The sequence below is a fragment of the Bos taurus genome, chromosome 4, assembly GCF_002263795.3.
Source record: "Bos taurus isolate L1 Dominette 01449 registration number 42190680 breed Hereford chromosome 4, ARS-UCD2.0, whole genome shotgun sequence".
In the NCBI taxonomy this organism is placed as follows: domain Eukaryota; kingdom Metazoa; phylum Chordata; class Mammalia; order Artiodactyla; family Bovidae; genus Bos; species Bos taurus.
In genome coordinates this window covers 105,855,625-105,880,189 of record NC_037331.1, presented here as the reverse complement: position 1 = coordinate 105,880,189, position 24,565 = coordinate 105,855,625, and the positions used below count along the sequence as shown (strand labels likewise).

The following is a 24,565-nucleotide window of genomic DNA, read 5'->3' as shown; positions in this document are numbered from 1 at the left end:
TAAGGCAGTTCTATTTCCAGTTTTTTAAGGAATCTCCACACTGTTCTCCATAGTGGCTGTACTAGTTTGCATTCCCACCAACAGTGTAAGAGGGTTCCCTTTTCTCCACACCCTCTCCAGCATTTATTATTTGTAGACTTTTGGATCGCAGCCATTCTGACTGGTGTGAAATGGTACCTCATAGTGGTTTTGATTTGCATTTCTCTGATAATGAGTGATGTTGAGCATCTTTTCATGTGTTTGTTAGCCATCTGTATGTCTTTTTTGGAGAAATGTCTATTTAGTTCTTTGGCCCATTTTTTGATTGGGTCGTTTATTTTTCTGGAGTTGAGCTGTAGGAGTTGCTTGTATATTTTTGAGATTAGTTGTTTGTCGGTTGCTTCATTTGCTATTATTTTCTCCCATTCTGAAGGCTGTCTTTTCACCTTGCTAATAGTTTCCTTTGATGTGCAGAAGCTTTTAAGGTTAATTAGGTCCCATTTGTTTATTTTTGCTTTTATTTCCAATATTCTGGGAGGTGGGTCATAGAGGATCCTGCTGTGATGTATGTCGGAGAGTGTTTTGCCTATGTTCTCCTCTAGGAGTTTTATAGTTTCTGGTCTTACGTTTAGATCTTTAATCCATTTTGAGTTTATTTTTGTGTATGGTGTTAGAAAGTGGTCCAGTTTCATTCTTTTACAAGTGGTTGACCAGATTTCCCAGCACCACTTGTTAAAGAGGTTGTCTTTAATCCATTGTATATTCTTGCCTCCTTTGTCGAAGATAAGGTGTCCATATGTGCGTGGATTTATCTCTGGGCTTTCTATTTTATTCCATTGATCAATATTTCTGTCTTTGTGCCAGTACCATACTGTCTTGATAACTGTGGCTTTGTAGTAGAGCCTGAAGTCAGGTAGGTTGATTCCTCCAGTTCCATTCTTCTTTCTCAAGATCGCTTTGGCTATTCGAGGTTTTTTGTATTTCCATACAAATTGTGAAATTATTTGTTCTAGCTCTGTGAAGAATACTGTTGGTAGCTTGATAGGGATTGCGTTGAATCTATAAATTGCTTTGGGTAGTATACTCATTTTCACTATATTGATTCTTCCAATCCATGAACATGGTATATTTCTCCATCTATTAGTGTCCTCTTTGATTTCTTTCACCAGTGTTTTATAGTTTTCTATATATAGGTCTTTAGTTTCTTTTAAAAGTTGCACAATTGCAGGAATCTGGTTGAAGGGAGATGCTGATTTTTCTGCTCAGTTGCTCTGTCAGGGACAGATGAGAAGCAGCCATGAACCCTGAGGAGTCTCTGGGTCTAGAACAATGAATGTGCTGAGCCAGGTGACCAGGGTCCCCACGGAAGACAGGTGACCTTCCGATTATGCCTATGTCTGCAGCCACAGCTTTGCCAGATGAAAAGCACGGAACTGCATGTTTTAATAAAGATGGTTAGAAACCCATCAAGGTCACATCCTGTGTCCCCTTTGCCAGATACTCTGCAAACTGGGGAATCTGAGACCCCTCACAGCTTCCTTCCTCTTTTTTGGGTTTTTGTTCCCACCAGCTGTTTTCCACCTCCCCTTCTGCTCGTCCTGTGTGGCCATTTACAGATTTTTCCATCTGGTTTATGCTCTTTCAAGGTGGGTTTCGTTAATTCCTACTCTCCTACGACACCACTGATTTCCTGAGCTGGGTCCACGGTGAGTTTGTGCTCTAAGGAGAGCTGACGCGCAGCACTGTGTACTGGCTGCTGGCACAGAAATACAGAGCCGAGTCCGCTGCCTCGGTGGAGTTGATTTCCAGGCTGCAGGGTGAGTTTTGGGGGCACTCAGCTGAAAATCGCTGTTTGAACATGGCTGTATCATCTGTAACTTTTCCATTCCACAAATAAACCAAAAACTCAAATGCTCCTTCTGGCTTCTTGTGATACCAGTATACATGAACATGTCCTTTTATGGGGACACAATCCATCTTTGAACTTTGACCAGATGACTGGGACTCTGAGTGACCTCAGTGTCCATGGAGCCTGTAAGGAAAGAGAGAAAGTGCAGTGAAAGCCCAGGAGAAAGCCTCATTTTGCAGCCACAGGAGAAATTCCTGAAACTGGAATCCAATAAATTCACCTCACCTGCTCCCCAAAAGAAAACAAAAAGCCGCACAGCACAGAAGGCTGAAGCACATGGCTGGCTCAGGGAGAAAGCAGGGCAGGGGCTTTTTCTCTAAGGCTCCTCATCCCCCTTCAGCACCTGCTTGTGACGGGATTACTTTTCGTGGTCATCATATAGAAAATGAGACTAACGTTGCACAGCCTGGGAGGGCAGAGCAAGCTGTTAAACTACTGGTGTGGATTTCAAACTGCTTTAGTTTTCTTTCTCCTGATTCCGCTCTTTCACTATTTCTTTAAAAATTAAAGTTATTTACATATTAACAATTTATTTCCTTTTCTACCTTGTAGATTTGCCTCCTCCCTTCCCTCTCAGGCAATGAACAGCTTGCTGTTATCAATCATAGTTTCCACTGCACTTAAAAAATCATATATCTGCCTCTTTAAATTAAAAAATTAAATGTTGAACTTATGCAAAATAATATTTATGATGAATATGCGATGCATTTAAGGAAAAAAAAATGAATCCTCTTGTTTGAATCAATCAGTTTAGGCATTAGATTAGCACTAAGAATGTTTAAGCCCTTGTGTTATTTTTATAGACTTTATTGTTATTTTTCTACCATGTCCATGTAACTACACTCCTGAAGTTCATATTTTTATTCACTTGCTTTTCATTACAGTTTTTCTCATTTATGTAAGAATCTGCAAATTTTGTATTAATCAGTGTTGTATGTCTTTTAAATGCTTTTGTGGGAGTTCTTTTTCTTGGCCATGCTCTTTTCATTCAACATATGCCTATGATATTAAATCATGTTGTCTCATGTAGTTTTAGATAAATCAGTTTCACTAATATGTAGGAGTCCATTTACTAGTTTGTCAGAATCTACTATCCATTTAACCTCATGCACCCTCTTTTTTTTCTTTTTTTGTTTTCTTTTTTTTTCAACCAGATTTTAATGCTATGACAAATAGGAGTGTATTCTTACACAATTACACTTTAAACTTAGGTGTAAAGTTTCTCTATACCTGTGATTGTAAAACTTGAGCCTTAGGGTCACCATGTCTGTTTTACATAGCAAGACAAAATGGTTTCCAAATTAATTAAGGAAATAAATAGTCCCACAACAGTTTATGAACTACATTCAAATGTTCCTCGTCTAGCATCTAGTACACTGGCATGTACTGTTCTTTTAATTTGTCAGTCTGTTAGGTTAAAGTGGTATCTCACTACAGCTTTAGCTTGCATTTTTATGACTGCGAAGGAGATTGATATTCTAAAGTAATACATTTATAGGCCACTGGTTTTTCTGTACATTGCTCTTTTCGCATACTTTTGGTGGATTAACTATCATTTATTTGTAACCGTTCTTCATATATCTCAGATACTAAACTTTGTCATTTACATGTATGCTAATATCTTTTCAATTTGTGACTTTGTAAATTTTTTGTTGATATTTCTTATTTAGTAAAGTCTATCATTCTTTTTTTGGGGAAGGTGTGAATTCTTTAATTCTTTATAAGCAATGTTTCCATAGCTCAAGTTCATAAAAATATATTCTTATAATATTTACCAAATAGTTAATAATTTAAATGTTGCATTTAAGCATTTAATCCTTGTAGTTTTTTTTTTTTTTTGCTTATGTTGTGAGAAAGAGTTTAGATTAATTTTTCTTCCTGTGGAGAACTACTTGTCCCAGAAGAACCTGTATATTGCATTACTCCCCTACATACCTGCAGTGGTGGCTTTACCATATATTAAGTGCCTATATATGCACAGTGCTATTTTAAATTTATGATTTTCCATTTGTCCACTTAGTTATACGAAATTATAAAATAATTTGATGATTAGATTGCAAATTCACATCACTTTGTAGTTCTTTACTATTATCTTGAGTATTCTCTCCTCTTTTTCCCACTTTAATTAATTCCTGTTGGGACTTTGTTTAGTGATGTAGTGAATATATAGATGATAGTGCTGAAATTGGAATAATTTGAGTACTGGTTTAACTTATTCATGATCATGGCATGTAACTTCAGTTATTTCAGTTTTTAAAATGCCTTCCTCTAAAATTTAATAAATTTCTGATTGCTTATCTTTGTATAGATTTAGGTGTATTATCTTTTATATTTTCTGTTACTAAATGATCTCTCTTTAAAAATCTATTGCTAGTGTATGGGAATAAACTGACTTTATGTTAATTTTCATTAACTTATTAAATGTTATTATAAATAATGCGATGCTTCTTTAGATTCCTTTGCACCTTCTAAACTTGTCATCTGTCTATAATCACTCTTTCTCCCTTCTGTTTTCATTTTCATGCTTTTTTCTTGTTTTGCCAGGGGGGAAATTCAACACAATGTGAAGCAGAACTAGTGATGACCTTCATTGACTTACTTATCAATGACGTGTGACCAGAACAACTACTGGTACTGTGATACGTGCTCTGGGGATTAGAAAGTGCAGAATTAGATCCTGCTATTTTCAAGCCCTATTGTCATCCCAGGATAACTGCAAATCATTCTCCCAACTGTTACCAGGTTCATTTTGCCCTAAGTACAAGGAACAAACTGCTGAGACTCTGATGTTTGCAGCAAAGTAAGGGTTTCTTCTCAAGCCAGCCAAGCAATGGTATCCCCCGACCCCTACCCCATAGGGATGACTCTGCGACCCATGAACTATAGCCCTCCAGGCTCTTCTGTCCATGGGATTCTCCTGGCAAGAATACTAGAGCGGGTTGTTGTTTCCTTCTCCAGGGGATCTTCCCGACCCAGGGATTGAACCCATGTCTCCTGCATTGGCCTGTGGGCTCTTTACCACTGAGCCACCAGGGAAAACAAGACCTCAAATCCGCCTCCGCAAAGGCAAGGGGCACAGGGTATTTACAGGGTCACGAATGAAGCATGACCTGAAGGTCTGAGATACGGGCTTCCATGGTGGCTCAGTGGTAAAGAAATCCACCCTGCCACTGCAAGGGATGCGGGTTCAATCCCTGGGTTGGGATGATCCCCTGGAGAAGGAAATGGCAACCCACTCCAGTATACTTGCCTGGAGAATCCCATGAACAGAGGAGCCTGGCGGGCTACATCCATGGGGTCGCAAAGTGTCGGGCACGAGTTAGCTACTGGGCATGTGCACATGGGGAGCCTGGGGCGCTTGGGAAGCTTGGGGGAGGGTGACTGAAAAAACGTGCATGCGTTCTCCTTCTCTGCTGGGGTAACTGAGCTGTAGCCTCTGCCCGTTCACCACAGAAGTGCTCAGCAAGATCTGAGAATGGAGTCTTGGATCCTCTGAGGTCAAAATATCCCCGGGCAGACACCTGTGCTTCCCAAGGAGGAGGGTCACTGGTTCTAACCAGTCTCAACCAGTTTGGCTCAAACTAGACACAGCTGACTCTGGGCTCTGCTGCACTACCGGCAGTTTCCTGGAAAATAACTCAGGCAAACATCTTATTCAGGATACATGCCACTTGGAGGCCAAGTAAGTCTTAAAACGACCTTGATTAGTGAAGGCAGGTGCAATGGATCTGATTAATCCTTACTCATGCTTTCACAACCACTACCTCAAAGATCTCACCTGAGTTTCCAGAAGTATCAGACAACTTCTCAAATGAAGGAAGGTTGGTGCTGCTCTCTATGCATGGAAGTGTTTTACAGAAAGACTCACATCACCCCCTAGTGCTCAAGTGAAAGTCTCTCAGGCGTGTCCGACTCTGGGCCAGTCCATGGGATTCTTCAAGCCAGAATACTGGAGTGGGTAGCGTTTCCCTTCTCCAGGGGATCTTCCCAACCAAGGGACTGAACCCAGATCTCCCATATTGCAGGTAGATTCTTTACCAGCTGAGCCATAAGGGAAGCCCAAGAATACTGGAGTGGGTAGCCTATCCCTTCTCCAGTGGATCTTCCTGACCCAGGAATTGAACCGGAGTTTCCTGCATTGCAGGAGGATTCTTTGCCAAAGGGATGCCCTGATAACTCTGACTGACTGACTGACTAGATGGTCAGAGGAGCACACTTCTCACAGGCCCTCTGGTCTGAGGCAGTCTTCACCTCCTGTGTGGCGGGTGGGGAGTTTCTCTATGCTGCACAGTGGCAGCCAGACATTCCAAGAATCATCAGGACCAGAAAACATGCAGCCATGGGTGTGGTGACCTGCAGAGACTTGCTACTAGTACTTAGCTACACAGTCACTGATCCATTACTGATTGGTGTTATTGATCAGTTAATTAAATTTAATCTCTTAGGGCCACATTCAAGGTGAGTGGGCTCCTCAGATCTCTGTCCTTAGTCCTTTGATCTTTTCTTTGTATATTCTGTCATCAAGGGATCAAGAAGGCACTTTCACTCTTCCAATTATGGAAATTGTCCCAAATTTTTACCTTCACCCAGGTCCATTTTTTGAGCCCCTGACTCCTACGTGCCACAGTTTTCTGCATATTTCTGGTGAGATTTCTGTCTCAGAGGCATCCCCAATGTCAAGAAAATCATGATCTTCTTCCCACTTGGTCCTCCTGATTCGTCTTATTTGAAGTCAAAAGCTTCCTCTCCATCTATTGCCTCTCGTGATGAATCAGTTACCCAGGTCTTGATTTCATTTCCTAATTATGTTTTAAAACTCTCATTTCCCTGTATTTCTAGCACTGCCACCATCATTGTCCTAGCTTCAATATCCCTTCAGTTGTTTCTTTCATTGTCTCTCCTTTTTGATCTCACAGGCGTGTTATTGTTGTTTAGTCACTAAGTCGTGTTCAAGACTCTTTTGTGACCCCATGGACTGCAGCACACCAGACTTCCCTGTCTATCACTATCTCGCTGAGTTTGCTTAAACTTGGGTCCACTGAGTCGCTGGTGCCATCCACCCATCTCATCTTCTGTTGCCCCTTCTCCTCTTGCTCTCAGTCTTTCCCAGCCTAAGGGTCTTTCCAACGAGTCAAGTCTTCACCCCAGATGGTCAAAATATTGGAGCTTCAGCTTCAGCATCAGTCCTTCCAGTGAATATTCAGGACTGATTTCCTTTAGGGTGGACTGGCTGGATCTCCTTGCAGGCCAAGGGCCTCTCAAGAGTCTTCTCCAGCACCACAATTTGAAAGACTCTATTTCTAGGCTTTTTATATTTTGCTAATCAAATGGATATCAGTTTACATATAATTGCATCTTTCTCCATGTTTCTTGATCACCAGGAAATCAATGTTTATTGATTACAGATGTTTCTTCTCCAAAGTGTATGTTAATAAGATTTACAGTCAATGTGTGATTTTTCTCTTTCCTAGAAAAGGATTTTTATAGGGGTTTAAACTCAGTGCTTCACTTACTAGCTTGTTGCTTCCAACAGAACTTTCTAGTTTTGCAGACAAGCCTTTTTTTTGAAGTCATTCTTATTTATCCTCTCTGTCTTCTTCTCCCTCTGATCCCTTTGTGAAGGTTCTGCCCATGTTCTGTACTTGGGTGTAGAGGGTTGCCCTGTCCAGTCCTACCCTGTTCTTTTATCAACTTCAATACTGTATAGAGCACATCCCTGAATTCTTTCATGAGTGAACATCTCTACTTGGCTGCCTAATGATTCCATTTGTCTTGAGAGTCTAGGATGGTGACAAGACAGTGCTGAATTTTCTTGGAGGAAAAAACTCCAGTGTTTATTATAAAAGTGTTAGTCACACAGTCATGTCTGACTCTTTGTGATCCCATGGACTATAGCCTGCCAGGCTCCTCTGTCCATGGAATTTTCCAGACAAGATATTGGATTGGGTTGCCATTCCCTTCTCCAGGGGAACTTCTCAACCCAGGGATAGATCAAACTCCCGTCTCCTGCATTGCAGATGGATTCCTTACTGTCTGAGCCACCAGGGAAGCCCATTATTGAAGTATTCATTGCTTTATAGAAGCCTTTCGGATCTACCTATAGGATTATGTGTCAATTTATCTAAAAACCTATGATTAGCATACGGGAGAATCAGAAAAAAAATCCAGATTTTATAATTTTCAGCCCAGGGAACTTTCCAGGTTGGTTGGCCATTTACAGGCCTAGCTCCATTTCCATATGGCTAGTTCTCAAGCACCATACCTTCCCCCTGCTCTCTACTCAGATATTTTTCTCTCTGTTTCTCTCTCTACACACACAGCCACAGATGACTCAGTCAGAGAGGCTGTGGCTTTTCTCTCTCCACACCTCCTTCCACAGGGCCCCATGGTTCAGTGGGGTGGGAAGGGGGTTGCTACCAAGATTCTTGTCTGGGTCTCTGATCTCTGCCCGGCGCTGTGTCTCTAGCACCGCAGAAGTAGAGGCTGCTGTCTGCAGGATCCACACGTGGCACCATCAGAGATGAAAATGTTCGGTCTGGATGACTGATGGGAATCTTGTCCTTGTTATAACCTTGTTCGTATGTGGCATCACTGCCCGCATTAGAAGTTGCCATCAGCACGAGGCCTCGTTTCGGGAACTGACGGTACCAGAACACAGTTGAGGCTTGAAAGTCCAGTGCACGGCACTCGATGGTCACAGAGGCTCCACTCTTACTGACAGCCCTGCGGGGCTGCTGAGAGACGAGAGCGCCAAGCCCAGAGCCTGCTGAGACAGAGGTCAAGGAGATGAGAGCCCAGCAGGACAGGAAGACATGACCATAGGCAGAAAACCACAGCCTTGCTCATTCGCTCACCTTTCTCGTGGCTCCAAGGGAATCCTGTTTTTTTTGTGTGTGAAATCATCCTGTCCTAATTCTTAGGCTGCTCATCCCCCATCTTTCCTGACTGGTGGCTCCTCACCTTACCCTTTACACCTCCAAATAGGATGGAATGTCCCCTCTCATTTTGTTCACTGTAAAAGAATCCACAGTCTTAAGGAATTCCCTGGTGGTCCAGTGGTTAGGATTCAGTGTTCTCACTGCCAGGGACCAGGTTCAATGCCTGGTGGGGGAACTAAGATCCCACAAACCAAGCAGCCAAAAAAACTTCAAAAATTATAAAAGTCCACAATCCCTATCACTTCACTCATGCTAACAGAGACACACACACTTGTTCAAGGTACTTAGCTAATAAGGCTCGTACTGGGTCCCAGAAGCAGCAGAAGCACCAGCATCTTCAGGAACTGGCCTCACACCACACCTCTCAGCAGAAAGATATGACCTTGCCCTTTCTTTCTCCACCCCTAGAAGGAGGGCTGAGTGTCTGCATAATTCTAAGGATGCTCTAGTCTGCCCCCTGGTGGTCATCATTATCACTGATGCAGGATCCGCCCCTCTTTCAATCAAGTGAAAGTGAAAGTCACTCAGTCATGTCCAACTCTTTGTGACCTCTGGAACTATAGCCCATCAGGCTCCTCTGTCCATAGGATTGTCCAGGCAAGAATACTGGAGTGGATAGCCATGCCCTTCTCCAGGGGATCTTCCCAACCAAGGGAGTGAACCTGGGTCTCCTGCATTGCAGGCAAATTCTTGACTGTCTGAGGTGCCAGGGAAGCCCTTTTCCATAAAAGAACCATTCAAACATTGCTGGAAGAACTCAGAGATGTTCTAACCCTACTCTCAATGTTATAGGACAGAAACTGAGGCCTAGATCATTGAAATGATATTAGTTTCATAGTCTTATGTAAGGAAATGGCTATATTTGTGTGGTAAATGACATTGTTAATTCTTTACGTCTGTAACGTATCCTCAAAGGAATCAAGACAACTCATGCTTGTTAATCACTAGACCATAGATGAACATAAGGACTACCAGGCTAGAAGCTCAATGCTTCTTCACACTGAAAAAAAAAAAATCTTCTCAATGAAGTATTTATTTCATGAGTGTCTTATGCCAGTCCCCTCACACAATGGACTGAATACTAAACATATCTATGTATTATATAAACACACATCTCTTTATTATAGTCTTAATGTGGTAGAAGTGATGCTATGATTTTTGAACCTGAGTCACAAGTAACGTGATAGATCCCTCCAGGGTCTCTCGAATGCTCACTCTAGGGGAAGCCAGCCATGAGATAATCATTTTCACTACCCTGAGGCCACCATTCTGCAAGGAAACCCACCTAGCCACATTGAGGGGCTGAGGGTAGAAAGACAGACGCGCTAGGCTGGTGCACAGCTGCCCAGGCACCCCAGGGCAGGGGTCAGCCACGTGCGGAAAGACGCCATCTTGGATGTGCAGGCGACTGGAGCCTCAGGCGTCTCCCGCCTCAGGGACTGTCTGACCATGACCGCCTCAGTTCAGTTCAGTTCAGTCGCTCAGTCGTGTCCAAGTCTTTGTGACCCCATGAATCATAGCACGCCAGGCCTCCCTGTTCATCACCAACTCCCGGAGTTCACTCAGACTCACGTCCATCCAGTCGCATGAGCGGCCCCAAATGCGGACTGCCCAGGCAGGCCCACTCAGCCCACAGAACCATGAGAGATAATATATGTTAAAGTCACTACATTTTGAGGTGGCTGTTGTTACTGTTGTTTTTTAAGCTTTTAAAATGAGATATAAATTCCACATACAATAGACTACACAAACCTTGAGTGTACAGCATAGTGAAATTTCACGAATGAGTACATCTATATAACTGCTACCCAGATCAAGATAGAGGACATTTTCATAACCCAGAAGCCTCCCTCATGCTTCTCTACAAGTGAAATAAAAATACCCTCAGAATGTAGCTGCTGTCTTAACTTTGTACAGTCTGTGTTCTGGCTTCTTTTTCAAGAAGAGATCCATACATTTATGAGATCCATCCATGATTTCACAAATAACATTTGCTTTTCTGCTAGATTTGATTCCATTCCTAAGGGTAGCTATTTTTTCACCCTGTTGCTGATGGTCATTTGTGTGTTTTCCAGCTTGAGGTCACCATGAATAGAGCTGCCATGACAATAGGTTTTTCTCACATATCCCTTTCTACTTCCTCAGAATTCTGGACTATTTAAGTTTTTATACAATTAAACTGGTGTTCTGACTTGTCTAATTTACTCATTATTTTTTCTAGTAGATTTTTAAATTCAGAAACTATGTGTATGGTGTCCAAGAAACATTATAGTTATTTGATTGTATTTTTCTAGACATTGTTCTTCCAAGGTAATTGATGCAATGGCTTGTTAACACTAAGAAAACATTGAGTGATACTTTAAGTTTTTTGACTTTCATACAGTCACTTTCTTACAACTTGGCCATGGGAATGGGAGCCATTAAGAAATTTCACAAAGAGTTCTTTTTAGTACTAGGACCACCATGGAATAATAAAGAGTTCGATAGTTTTATAGTGGATGTTTTAAAATCAAGTGATATTTTTAAATCTGCTTTTTTTGTCATAAATTCTTCCACTGGAAGGAGGAAACCTGTTTCCTTTCAGTAGTTGATTTAGTTGCTAAGTCATATCTGGCTCTTTGCAACCCCATGGACTGGAGCCCGCCAGGCTCTTCTGTGCATGGGATTGTCTAGGCAAGAATACTGGAGTGGGTTGCTATTTCCTTCTTTAGGGGATCTTCCTGACCCAGGGATCGAACACACATCTTTAGCTTTTGCTGCATTGGCAGGCAGATTCTTTACTGCTGTGCCACCTGGGAAGCCCCCTAATGTAGATAGGTGTGATTTTTAAGAATCAACCCAGGGTATTGCTGAATCATGATTATGCCATTCCACGACCTGTGTTGCTGCAGCAGCTGCTTTGGGTGCCTGGTTCAGGAGGAAGAAGCCGACTGCCAAGGGTACTGAACACCGAAAAGCCCCGCCACCTGGTGGGAAGCAGGACTCATTTGTGTGCAGGGAGGAGGTGGCTTTGAGTCACTGTGTCTCTACTAGCAGCACAGAGATACAGAGCCGTCTGGTTCTTCTGTGCTGATGTCACGGTAAGAAGAAAGAAAGGCTTCTTTTCACGAGAGGCACTGTAGCCTTTAGCTATGTCTTCTTTCTGAACATCGTTTACAACTCGCAAGAAGAAGATCCGCCTCAGTCCTAGACCCGGGTCCTGTTGGTACCAGTACATTAAGTCGTAATCACAATCCTATTCACATTCCAGGGTCACAGCTCCGCCTTCCTTTTTGAGCAGGTATTTAGGGGTCTGAGTGACCCCACCAGCCACGGTGCCTATGGAAGAAAGGGAGCAACTCGGGAAACAAGGCCCAAGAGGGCAGCCAATGCTGCTGCCGTGAGGGAAAGGCTTAACTCTGGAGCTGAGCATCTTTAGGATGGGAATCTGCTCTCTGAACCGCGGACTCACCTGCTCCAAAGAGACAAAGGGCCATGCAGCAGATCACCTGGTTGCCCATAGTGGGAAGGAGGTCTCTTGTAGCCCCCAGCACAAACCGATGAGGAAAGAAACTTAGCTGTGGGCTCCCCCTGGTTGAATGTGTAGAATCTATCAGAAGCCCAGAAAGGAGAGTTGGACAGGATCCTGTAGATATTCAAGAGGGGCTCCCTAATCTGGCAGATGAGGCGACTGAGGACAGAGATCTGAGTCACTTGCACCTCCGTAGTGCCTCCTCCCCCAAACTCTGCATTTTGTCTGACCCTAGTGGGCACCACCCCACATTTCCAGGCCAGAGCCTCACTGTGATTGGCCCACCTTTCTCCTTGCAGTAAGGAAGGTTTGATCACAATGGGAGCACAGCAGATGCTCTGATTACACAAGAATGCAGATTTTTTTTTTAACTTTTTATTTTGCAATGGAGTATAGCTGATTAACCATATTTTGATGTTTTCAAAGGGACTCAGCCATACATATACTTGTATCCATTCTCCCCCTAATTCCCCTCCCATCTAATGCTGCCACATAGCCCTGAGCAGAGTTGCCTGTGTTGTTGGTTCACCTGCTTTTTGATTTTCTGCAGTTGTTTAATCAAAGAAAATGATAACAAAACAGTGTTCTGTAGGTGTCCAACAGTTATTGTGTGATGAGAATAAAAAAAAATAAAGTTCACTGAAATGAAAAACTGAGGTGATGTGTTTCTAATGAATAATATTTCAGGATCAGACCCATCTTTTAAATTCCAGACCAGTTTATCCAACTCTGTTCCCACCATCTCTGGGATGTACCATAGACATTTGAAGAATTTCTAATCCTGGCGTCCATACCTATCTGTGCAAGCACTAGGCAGGGAATGTTCCAGAAAGAATAAGAGGCAACATAGGTTGGTTAAAGAGCACAACCCTTTGGCCAAACACACCTGTGTTTTCTCTCTCTGTTTCTCCACAGCCCACCTCCCAGTTTTTTTGAGCTTGAGAAAGAAAAAGTGAACTCCTGAAACCATATTTTCCTATGTTGAAAATGAAGAAAATAGTGCCTTTGCTTGTCTTGGTTATTAAATAAAATCCTATATTTAAAGCATGCGGTAGAGAACTCGAAATAGAGTATGAAGTAAAGAGAAGCATCAGGCAATGCATATTTCCCATAACATATGATGTTGTTCTAAATTATGTTCCCATTTTGGGGTAACAGAGTCTTCTTCCCTGAGCCTCAGTTGGCGTGTTCCGGCCCTCTCCTATCTCCATCTTCATACCTTGGAAGGCTTTGTAGCCAATTTCACTAATCAGACATGTCGGCTTCCCCAGCTCACAGCTGTTTCTGGGATGGGGCTGGAGAATGTTTGTGCAGTGGAAGGACATGACTGCGTTGATATGGATTAGGAACTGGCACAGAAACACACTGGAGAGTCTTCCAGCTCCACCAACTGTATCTTCAAGACACCGGGTCCCTCTTTGGGTAATTCAGCAGAAAAGTGCTCCAGTGGCATTCCTGACTCATCTGTGATTTTTTGGTTGCTCAGGGTAAATCATGAATTTCAGATCTTCCTCCAGGAGCTGCTGATAGGAAACTTAACTGTGTCCTTTCACTGGGCTGCATCTCAGTGTTACCTCCTGTTCTTTGCCCCTGACATGGTGTCTTGGGTTCTTGGTGATGCCAACATTCATGGGACCTCAGAGCAGAAGGGACTGCATGAGACAGAGTTTTAATAGAAGGGTATGTGAGTGCCTTCCAATGAAGCAAGGCAAGGGGAGCTCAGAAATGTTTGAAGTCTCCTGCATTCATTTAAAAGTTCATAGGAATTTTGCTTTGTACTCCAAAATGCAATTAGTTGCATTGGTATGAATGTCAATACTTTTTAAAATATCTCTGGGCAACATGGAGGTCCAGGGCATATTCAAGACACAGCTATAGACCCACAGATAAAGTCCAGTGATGCTGATCTTTTAGCTCAAAATTCACTGCCGCCAGGAGCCGGATGACCCCTCAGCTGAGTAGCCTGGTGCCCATGGCAGGGTTGGGCATGAAGGGGAGCCTGCAGGCAGGACCAGGAAGTATATTTACTGCATCAGCTCGGGGAGCTAGAGCTCAAAACTGACTTCTATGAGACGGGTCTTCCTGCAAGGTCACCATTTCCAGTGCATCCCATTGTCTCCAGAATTAATCTTGTACCTCACTTAAATGGAACTGAGGTTCAAGATTAGTCTTTTTCCCCCTGAATTATGCACACAACCTGGTTTAGAATATTTCAGTATGGACGTAGTGTTGAGAGATGAGTAGCTTCATTATCGGTCCTTAGCTTCTGAAACAGTTTGTGCCACTTCTGCACACTTTTTATTTTTAATTCCTCCATTTTCTTTCATTGGCTTGTATCATCTTTCCATTTTCCATTACCGAGTACAGGGAGTGACCACATGTGATATTTAGGTACGTTTGTTGAGAGGCAAGGAAGTGGAGACCAGAATTTCTGCCAAAAAACTATAGAGACAGAAAAGGATTTGACTCCGTTTCTTTTCTCCACCTCAGCTAAGCAAGGCTTCAAGCATCTTGAGAGAACCTTAGTTAATGGTTCATAATCCATTTTCTTCTCTGTTATATCCTACTTGATTTTTTTGATGTAAGTAATACAAAGAACTGTCACTAGAAAAACCATAAACTCTCCCTCTCAAACCTTTTGTCTCATTTCTATTTATTTGTATTATTCTCTTTAATCACAAATGGAATACCTGTGTGTGAAGGATCTTCCTTCCTTCCATTCTTTTGTCCTTTCCTACCCTGTGACAGTAGATAATTATATGAAAGAAGATGCAAAGAAGGAATTAGACACCATCCGTCCCTTTTAGAACGCACAGGCTCCCTGGAGGAGATGTACCTTGTACATCTAGGATGCTTCAGGCCTCGAATAATAAATAAGATCATAGTACCTTTTAGTGTCCAAATAACTATGGCTCAAGACCTTCTTTCATCATAGCAGGGTCCTAAGGCCTTCTTCAAAGGGTCTCTCTTATTGTCATAGGCTTACCCAATTATATGCTTCAATCAGAACATAGCTGCCATCACCACTTAGAATCCGCTCAGTCATTTCTCCTGAAAACACTCCAAATTGTTCACTAATGCTATTGACAAAAATGCCCATCTCTGAACACACACGTCTAGCCTGAAGGGACTCTTTCAGGATGCTTTCAGATCCAGGAATCCTCAGGCTGCTAGGGCAGTAGGGAAATGAGTTATCTCTTCACTTTTTTGGCTATTACAGATAATGCTGCCTGAACACACACGTGAAAGTTTTTTGTGTGGACACATGCTTTCAGTTGAAATTGCTAGGTTATATGTAATTCCACTTTAACTTTCAAAGAACTGCCCATACATTTTACATAATGGCTGTACCATTTTCCATTCCCACCAGCAATGCATGAGGCTCCCAATTCCTCCCCAGCTGCCCCCAAATTTGTTGTTGTCTGTCATTTTCATCATGCCAAGTGGATGTGAGATGGCATCTTACTGTGATTTTAATTTCATTTCTTTAATGATTAATGATGCTGACTATCTGCTTCATTTATTGGCCACTTACATATCTTCTTTGAAGGATGTGTATTTAGATCTTTTGATCACTTTAAAGTTGGATTATTTGTCATATTATTGTTGAGTTGTAAACTTTTAAAAATATATATATATAAGCTTTAAATATATATCTCATAGATATATGATTAATAAATCATATTTTATCAATAAATTAATTATTAACAATATTATCCACATTAATAATGTTATTAATATTATTAAAATTATTAATAAATTAATTGTATTAATAAAATAAATCAGTTTTCTAATTTTGGAGGTTATCTTTACCTCTCTTGAGAGTGTTCTTTGAAGCACAAACTTTTTTCTTTTTTTCAATTCAAAGAATTCCAGCCTACCTAGCTTTTCTTAGCTGCCTGTGCTTTTGGTGTGATAGTTAAATCATTGCCTATTCCATCATCATGAAGATTTACACCTTTGTTTTCTTCTAATAATAATCTCAGATCTTATACTTAGCTCTTTGATACAATTGAGTGAATTTTTGTATATGATATGAGGAAGGGATGCAACTGTATTCTTTTATACATGGATATCCAGTTTTCCTAGCACCGTTCATTAGAAAGAATACTGTTTTCTAGTTTAATGGCTTTGCACTCTTATCTGGAAAAGGCAATGGCAACCCACTCCAGTACTCTTGCCTGGAATATCCCATGGACGGAGGTGCCTGGTAGGCTACAGTCCCTGGGGTCGCGAAGAGTCGGACGTGACTGAGCAACTTTACTTTCACTTTTCACTTTCATGAACTGGAGAAGGAAATGGCAACCCACTCCAGTATTCTTGCCTGGAAAATCCCACGGACAAAAGAGCCTGGTGGACTATACACTCCATGGTGTTGCAAAGAATTAGACACGTCTGAGCAAGCATACACGCACTGTTCTAAGCAGCCCTTTTGGCTTGAAGTACATTTACTTGCCTTTTATTTATTTTTAACAGCTTCCTCCCAACCCAGAGTTTGAAGCCAGGTCTCCCACATTGCAGGCAGATTCTTTACCAGCTGAGCCACAAGGGTAGTCCAAGAATACTGGAGTGGGTAGCCTACCCCTTCTCCAGCAGATTTTCCCAACCCAGGTATCGAACCGGGGTCTCCTGCATTGAAGGGGATTATGTACCAACTGAGCTATCAGGGAAGCCCTAGATTTACTTACTTTATAATTATTTTTAACAGCTTCATTGAGCTATCATTCATGTACCAAACTTCACATATTTAATGTACACAGTTTAATGAGTTAGCATCAGTTCAGTTCAGTTCAGTCACTGAGTCGTGTTCAACTCTTTGAGAACCCATGGACTGCAGCAAAGCAGGCCTCCCTGTGCATCACCAACTCCTGGAGTTTACTCAAACTCGTACCTACTAGTCTGTTATGCCATCCAACCATCTCATCCTCTGTCATCCCCTTCTCCTGCTGCCTTCAATCTTTCTTAACATTAGGGTCTTTCCCAATGAGTTGGCTTTTCATATCAAATGACCAAACTCTTGGAGCTTCAGCTTCAGTATTAGTCCTTCCAATGAATATTCAGAGTTGATGTCATTTAGGATTGATTGGTTTGATTTCCTTGCTGTCCAAAGGACTCTCAAGAGTTTTCTCCAGCACCACATTTCAAAAGCATCAATTCTTTGGCTCTCAGACCTCTTTGTGGTTCAACTCACATCTGGTCATGAATACTGAAAAACCATAGTTGGACAATATGGACCTTTGTCAGCAAAGTGATGTCTCTGCTTTTTAATACACTGTCTAGGTTTGTCATACCTTTTCTTCCAAGGAGCAAGCGTCTTTTAATTTCATGCCTTCAGTCACCATCTGCAGTGATTTGGGAGCCCAAGAAAATAAAGTCTTTCACTGTTTCCAATTTTTCCTCATCTATTAGCCATGAAGTGATGGGATTGGAAGCTATGATGTTATGATTAAAAAATAGGAAGCCAAGCTTAAAGAACTTAAAAAGACCTCAGTAAAATAGCAAGGAGGGACTTTTAGGGGAGGGAGAAGTCTTCTGTGTCTTGATTGTCATGCCAGCTACCTCTGCTGATACGTCGTTTCAGTAGTGTCCTACTCTGTGCAACCCCATAGACGGCAGCTCACCAGGCTCCCCCATCCCCGGGATTCTCCAGGCAAGAACACTGGAGTGGGTTGCCATTTCCTTCTCCAGTGCATGAAAGTGAAAAGTGAAAGTGAAGTTGCTCAGTCATGTCGGACTCCTAGCAACCCCATGGTCTGCAGCCTACCAGGCTCCTCCTTCCGTAGGATTTTCCAGGCAAGAGTACTGGAGTAGGGTGCCATTGCCTTCTCCAGCCAGCTATCTATACAGGTGCAAAATCTCCTCAAAATTGTTGAAACATATACTCAAATTGGGTGCATTTTATTGCAGAGTTGTTGCTTTTATAGCTTGTGTAATTGTAGTATTCAGGACCTAGGGACTTGCTGAGTTTCTTGGTCAGCTCCTCTGGCAGGGACAGCTGAGAGAAGCAGCCATGAACCCCTACGGAGTCCCTGGGTCTGGATCAATTAATGTGCTGAGCAAGGTGATCAGGGTGCCTCTCTTGATTATCCTTATTTCTGAAGACACAGTTTTGCCAGGTGAAAAGCTCAAAATTACACTTCTTAATAAAGATTATTAGGAACCCATCAAGGTCACATCCTGTGTCTCCTTTGACAGATACCCTGCCAGCTGGGGAATCTGAGACCCCTTACAGCTTCCTGCCCCGTCCTTGGGTTTGTGTTCCCACCAGCTGTTTTCCACCTCCCCTTCTGCTCATCCTGTGTGGCCATTTACAGGTTTTTCCTTCTGCTTTATGCTCTTTCAAGGTGGGTTTCTGTTAATTCTTACCCTCCTACGACACCACTGATTTCCTGAGCTGGGTGCACGGTGAGTTTGTGCTCTAAGAAGAGCTGACGCGCAGCACTGTGGACTGGCTGCTGGCACAGAAGTACAGAGCCGAGTCCGCTGCCTCGGTGGAGTTGATTTCCAGGCTGCAGGGTGAGTTTTGGGGGCACTCAGCTGAAAATCGCTCTTTGAACACTTCTGTGCCTTTCACAATGTCTTGCTTCTGAAAGTAAACCAAGAACTCAAATGCTTCTTCCAGCTTCCTGCGATACCAGTAAACATTAATATGTCCTTTTATGGGGACACAATCCATCTTTGCTTTCTGGCCTTTTCCTTTGACCAGATGACTTGGACTCTGAGTGACCTCAGTGTCCATGGAGCCTGTAAGGAAAGACAGAAAGTTCACAAAAAGCCCTTGAAGGAGCCTGATTTTGCAGCCACAGGAGAAAGTCCTGAATCTAGAATCCAAGAAATTCACCTCACCTGCTCCCCAGATAAAAGGAGCCACACAGCACAGGAGACCAAGGCACATGGCTGGCTCAGGGAGAAAGCAGAGCAGAGGCGTTTCCTCTCAGGCTCCTCCTCCCCCTCAGGGCCTCCTTGTGACGTGCTCTCTTCCTGTGGGCATCACAGTCCCCACGTACCTGAGAGTCTAACTGGGAGGGCAGGAAGCTGGTGAAACAACTAGCGTGGATTCCAGACTTTCAATTGTCTTTTTTCCTGATTAGGCTCTTTCATCATTTCTTTAAAAAAAAAAGCAGTTACACATCAATAACTTCTTTGCTTTTTATTTTGTCTATTTGCCTCCTCCCCTCCATCCTTCCCTCTCAGGTAATGAAATACACAACTTGCTGTATGTCAGTCACAGCTTCCACTGCAGTTGCAAATTAACAGAGTAGCTATTTTATATTAACAAGCCAACTTTGAACAATAGAAAAGTATTTGTGATGGATATATAAAGCATCTAGAGAAATAATAAAATGAGTCATCTAGCGTGAAACTGTTACCTTAGGAGACAGATTTTCTCTGAGAATTTTTAAGTCCCTGTGTTATTTTTCCAGATTTTATCATTCTTTCCCTACCAGGTCTGGGAAAACATAATCCCAAAGTTCCAGTGTTTACTCACTTTCATTCCATTTTCAGTTTTAGACTTATGTAAGAATCTGTAAGTTACATACGAATCAGTATTTTATGTCTTTGAAATTTTTCTAAGGGGTTTATTCTGTTTATACTTTTTTCCGTGTCATTTTTTTACTCAGCATTATGTCTGTGATAATAATTTTTTTATTATTTCATATAATAATTTAAATGATAATACTTTATTATTATTGTTTTTGCAGATAATTTCATATAATTCACTTTTGCTAATATGTGTGTCCCTGTTCATTCCCTTAGTCGTGTCTGACTCTTTGTGACCCCACGGACTGTAGCCCACCAGGTTCCTCTGTCCCTGGCATTTTTCAGGCAAGGATCCTGGAGTGGGTTGCCATGTCCTCCTCCAGGGGATCTTCCCGACCCAGGATTCCAGCCTGCATCTCCTGTGTCTCCTGCAAAGCAGGTGGATTCCTTACCTGCTAGCCCATCACTAATGTATCAGATCAGATCAGATCAGATCAGTGGCTCAGTCATGTTGGCTTCTTTGCTACCCCATGAATCGCAGCATGCCAGGCCTCCCTGTCCATCACTAACTCCCGGAGTTCACTCAGACTCACATCCATCGAGTCAGTGATGCCATCCAGCCATCTCATCCTCTGTCGTCCCCTTCTCCTCCTGCCCCCAATCCCTCCCAGCATCAGAGTCTTTTCCAGTGAGTCAACTCTTTGCATGAGGTGGCCAAAGTACTAGAATTTCAGCTTTAGCATCATTCCTTCCAAAAAAATCCCAGGGCTGATCTCCTTCAGAATGGACTGGTTGAATCTCCTTGCAGTCCAAGGGACTCTCAAGAGTCTTCTCCAACACTGCAGTTCAAAAGCATCAGTTCTTCGGCGCTCAGCCTTCTTCACAGTCCAACTCTCACATCCATACATGACCACAGGAAAAACCACAGCCTTGACTAGATGGACCTTTGTTGGCAAAGTAATGTCTCTGCTTTTGAATATGCTCTCTAGGTTGGTCATAACTTTCCTTCCAAGGAGTAAGCGTCTTTTAATTTCATGGCTGCAGTCACCATCTGTAGTGATTTTGGAGCCCAGAAAACATAAGTCTGACACTGTTTCCCCATCTATTTCCCATGAAGTGGTGGGACCGGATGCCATGATCTTCATTTTCTGAATTTTGAGCTTTAAGCCAATTTCTTCACTCTCTACTTTCACTTTCATCAAGAGGCTTTTTAGTTCCTCTTCACTTTCTGCCATAAGGGTGGTGTCATCTGCATATCTGAGGTTATTGATATTTCTCCCGGCAATCTTGATTCCAGCTTGTGTTTCTTCCAGTCCAGCGTTTCTCATGATGTACTCTGCATATAAGTTAAATAAGCAGGGTGACAATATACAGCCTTGACGTACTCCTTTTCCTATTTGGAAACAGTCTGTTGTTCCTTGTCCAGTTCTAACTCTTGCTTCCTGATCTGCATACAAATTTCTCAAGAGGCAGATCACGTGGTCCGGTATTCCCATCTCTTTCAGAATTTTCCTCAGTTGATTGTGATCCACACAGTCAAAGGCTTTGGCATAGTCAATAAAGCAGAAATAGATGTTTTTCTGGAACTCTCTTGCTTTTTCCATGATCCAGCGGATGTGGGCAATTTGATCTCTGGTTCCTCTGCCTTTTCTAAAACCAGCTTGAACATCTGGAAGTTCATGGTTCATATATTGTTGAAGCCTGGCTTGAAGAATTTTGAGCATTACTTTACTAGCATGTGAGATTAGTGCAATTGTGCAGTAGTCTGAGTATACTTTGGCATTGCCTTTCTTTGGGATTGGAATGAAAACTAACCTTTTCCAGTCCTGCGGCCACTGCTGAGTTTTCCAAATTTGCTGGCATATTGAGTGCAGCACTTTCACAGCATCATCTTTCAGGATTTGGAATAGCTCAACTGGAATTCCATCACCTCCACTAGCTTTGTTCGTAGTGATGCTTTCTAAGGCCGACTTGCCTTCACATTCCAGGATGTCTGGCTGTAGGTCAGTGATCACACCATCGTGATTATCTGGGTCGTGAAGATCTTTTTTGTACAATTCTTCTGTGTATTCTTGCCATCTCTTCTTAATATCTTCTGCTTCTGTTAGGTCCATACAGTTTCTGTCCTTTATGGAGCTCATCTTTGCATGAAATGTTCCTTTGGTATCTCTGATTTTCTTGAAGAGATCCCTAGTCTTTCCCATTCTGTTGTTTTCCTCTATTTCTTTGCACTGATCGCTGAAGAAGGCTTTCTTATCTCTTCTTGCTATTCTTTGGAATAGTTTGTCAGAATTTATTATCCATTCTTGAGTTAATGTCCACTAGTTTTCTCCTTTAGATTTTGGTGCCAGTACAAACAGGACTGCATTCTTATACCTTTCTTTACATACCAAGGTATAATATTTCCCTATGCCTGCGTATATAAAAATTGAACCTTAGGGTCACCACGTGAAATTTACAGACTAAGACAAAATGCTTTCCAAATTAAGCCAAATAAATAATCCCAGCAACTGTTGTGTGTTTTCTTGGGTTGCACATCTAAAATTCAATTGGTACTATTCTTTCTCCGTTTTAAAATTGCTGGCTGTGCCAGGTGGCATGTGGTTTACTAGTATCCTGAACAGGGCTAGAACCAGCGCCCTCTGCAGGGAAGCCCAGCATCTTAACCACTAGACCTCCATGGAAGTCCTGGCACTGAACGTTCTTTAACCTTTGCTAGTCTATTAGGATAAAATAGCATATCACTCTAGTTTTAGTTTGCATTTTTATGATTTTTCAGTTTAGTTCTGTTCAGTCACTCAGTTGTGTCCAACTCTTTGTGATCCCATGGACTGTAGCACACCAGGCATCTCTGTCCGTCACCAACTCCCAAAGCTTGCCATTGACTTGGTGATTCCATCCAACCATCTCATACCCTGTCACCCACTTCTCCTGCCTTCAATCTTTCCCAGCAACAGGGTCCTTTCCAATGAGTCAGGGCTTCATATCAGGTGGTCAAAGTATCAGAGCTTTAGCTTCAACTTCAGTCCTTCCAATGAATATTCAGAACTGGTTTCCTCTAGGATTGACTGGTTTCATCTCTTGGCAGTCCAAGAGACTCTCCAGCACCACAAGAGTCTTCTCCAATACCACACTTCAGAAGCATCAATTCTTCGGCGTTCAGCCTCATTTATGGTCCAACTCTCACATCCACACATGACTACTTGAAAAACCATAGTTTTGACTAGACAGACCTTTATGAGCAAAGTAATGTCTCTGCTTTTTAATATGCTATAGGTTTGTCATAGCTTTGCTTCCAAGGAGGAAGCATCTTTTAATATCATGCCTGCAGTCACCATCTGCAATGATTTGGGAGCCCAAGAAAATAAAATCTTTCATTGTTTCCAATTTCTCCTCATCTATTTGCCATGAAATGATGGGATTGGATGCTATGATCGTATGATTAAAAACTAAGAAGCCAAGCTTGAAGAACTTAAAAAGACCTCAGTAAAATAGCAAGAAGGGACTTTTAGGGGAGGGAGAAGTATTCTGTGTCTTGATTGTCATGCCATCTATCGATACAGGTGCAAAATCTCGTCAAAAAGTATCGAAACATATACTCAAATTGGGTGCATTTTATTGCAGAGTTGTTGCTTTTAAAGCTTGTGTAATTGTAGTATTCAGGACCTAGGGAGTTGCTAAGATTCTTGCTCAACTCCTCTGGTAGGGACAGCAGAGAAAAGCAGCCAAGAACCCCTAAGGAGTCCCTGGGTCTGGATCAATTAATGTGCTGAGCAAGGCAATCAGGGTGCCCCTGCTGATTATTTCTGAAGGCACAGTTTTGCCAAGTGAAAAGCTCAAAATTACATGTCTTAATAAAGATTGTTAGGAACCCAGGAAAGTCACATCCTGTGTCTCCTTTGACAGATACCCTGCAAACTGGGGAATCTGAGCCCCCTCACAGCTTCCTTCCTCTTCCTTGGGTTTGTGTTCCCACCAGCTGTTTTCCACCTCCCCTTCTGCTCATCCTGTGTGGCCATTTACAGACTTTTCCTTCTGCTTTATGCTCTTTCAAGGTGGGTTTCTGTTAGTTCCTACCCTCCTACGACACCACTGATTTCCTGAGCTGGGTCCACGGTGAGTTTGTGCTCTAAGAAGAGCTGATGCGCAGCACTGTGGACTGGCTGCTGGCACAGAAATACAGAGCCGAGTCCGCTGCCTTGGTGGAGTTGATTTCCAGGCTGCAGGGTGAGTTTTGGGGCCACGGAGCCAAAAATCGCTGTTGAAATACTTCTGTATCTTCCACAATGTCTTGATTCTTTAAGTAAGCCAAAAATTCAAATGCTCCTTCTGGCTTCTTGCGATACCAGTAAACATTAATGTGCCCTTTTATGGGGACACAATCCATCTTTGCTTTCTGGCCTTTTCCTTTGACCAGATGACCTGGACTCTGGATGACCTCAGTGTCCACAGAGCCTGTAAGGACTGAGACAGTAAGTGCAATGAAAGCCCAGGAGAAAGGCTGATTTTGCAGCCACAGGAGAAAGTCCTGAGATTGGAATCCAACAGCTTCACAACAGGGACTTACCTGCTCCCCAGAAGAAAAAAAAAGCTGCACAGAAAAGCAGGCTGAAGCACATGTCTGGCTCAGGGAGAAATCAGAGTGCTGACTTTTTCCCTAAGGTGCTCATCCCCCTTCAGCAACTTCTTGTGACGTGGTGGGTTCACGTGGTCATTATAGCCCCTGTGTACATGAGTCTCTAACAT

The 24,565-nt window shown here is 42.5% G+C and overlaps 2 protein-coding genes and 1 gene segment (V, D, J or C); all 3 read right to left on the bottom strand.

The window, feature by feature from the left end:
• Positions 1 to 24,565, bottom strand: part of LOC100300510 (T cell receptor beta constant 1) — a gene marked incomplete in the record, with an annotated part of 535,695 nt that overhangs the window by 227,463 nt on the left and 283,667 nt on the right.
• Positions 1 to 24,565, bottom strand: part of LOC509513 (uncharacterized) — a 283,704-nt gene that overhangs the window by 208,858 nt on the left and 50,281 nt on the right.
• Positions 7,927 to 9,216, bottom strand: LOC101904148 (T cell receptor beta variable 20-1-like). The segment is given in 2 exon segments: positions 7,927 to 8,651; positions 9,131 to 9,216. Coding segments are annotated over 2 exon segments (381 nt in total).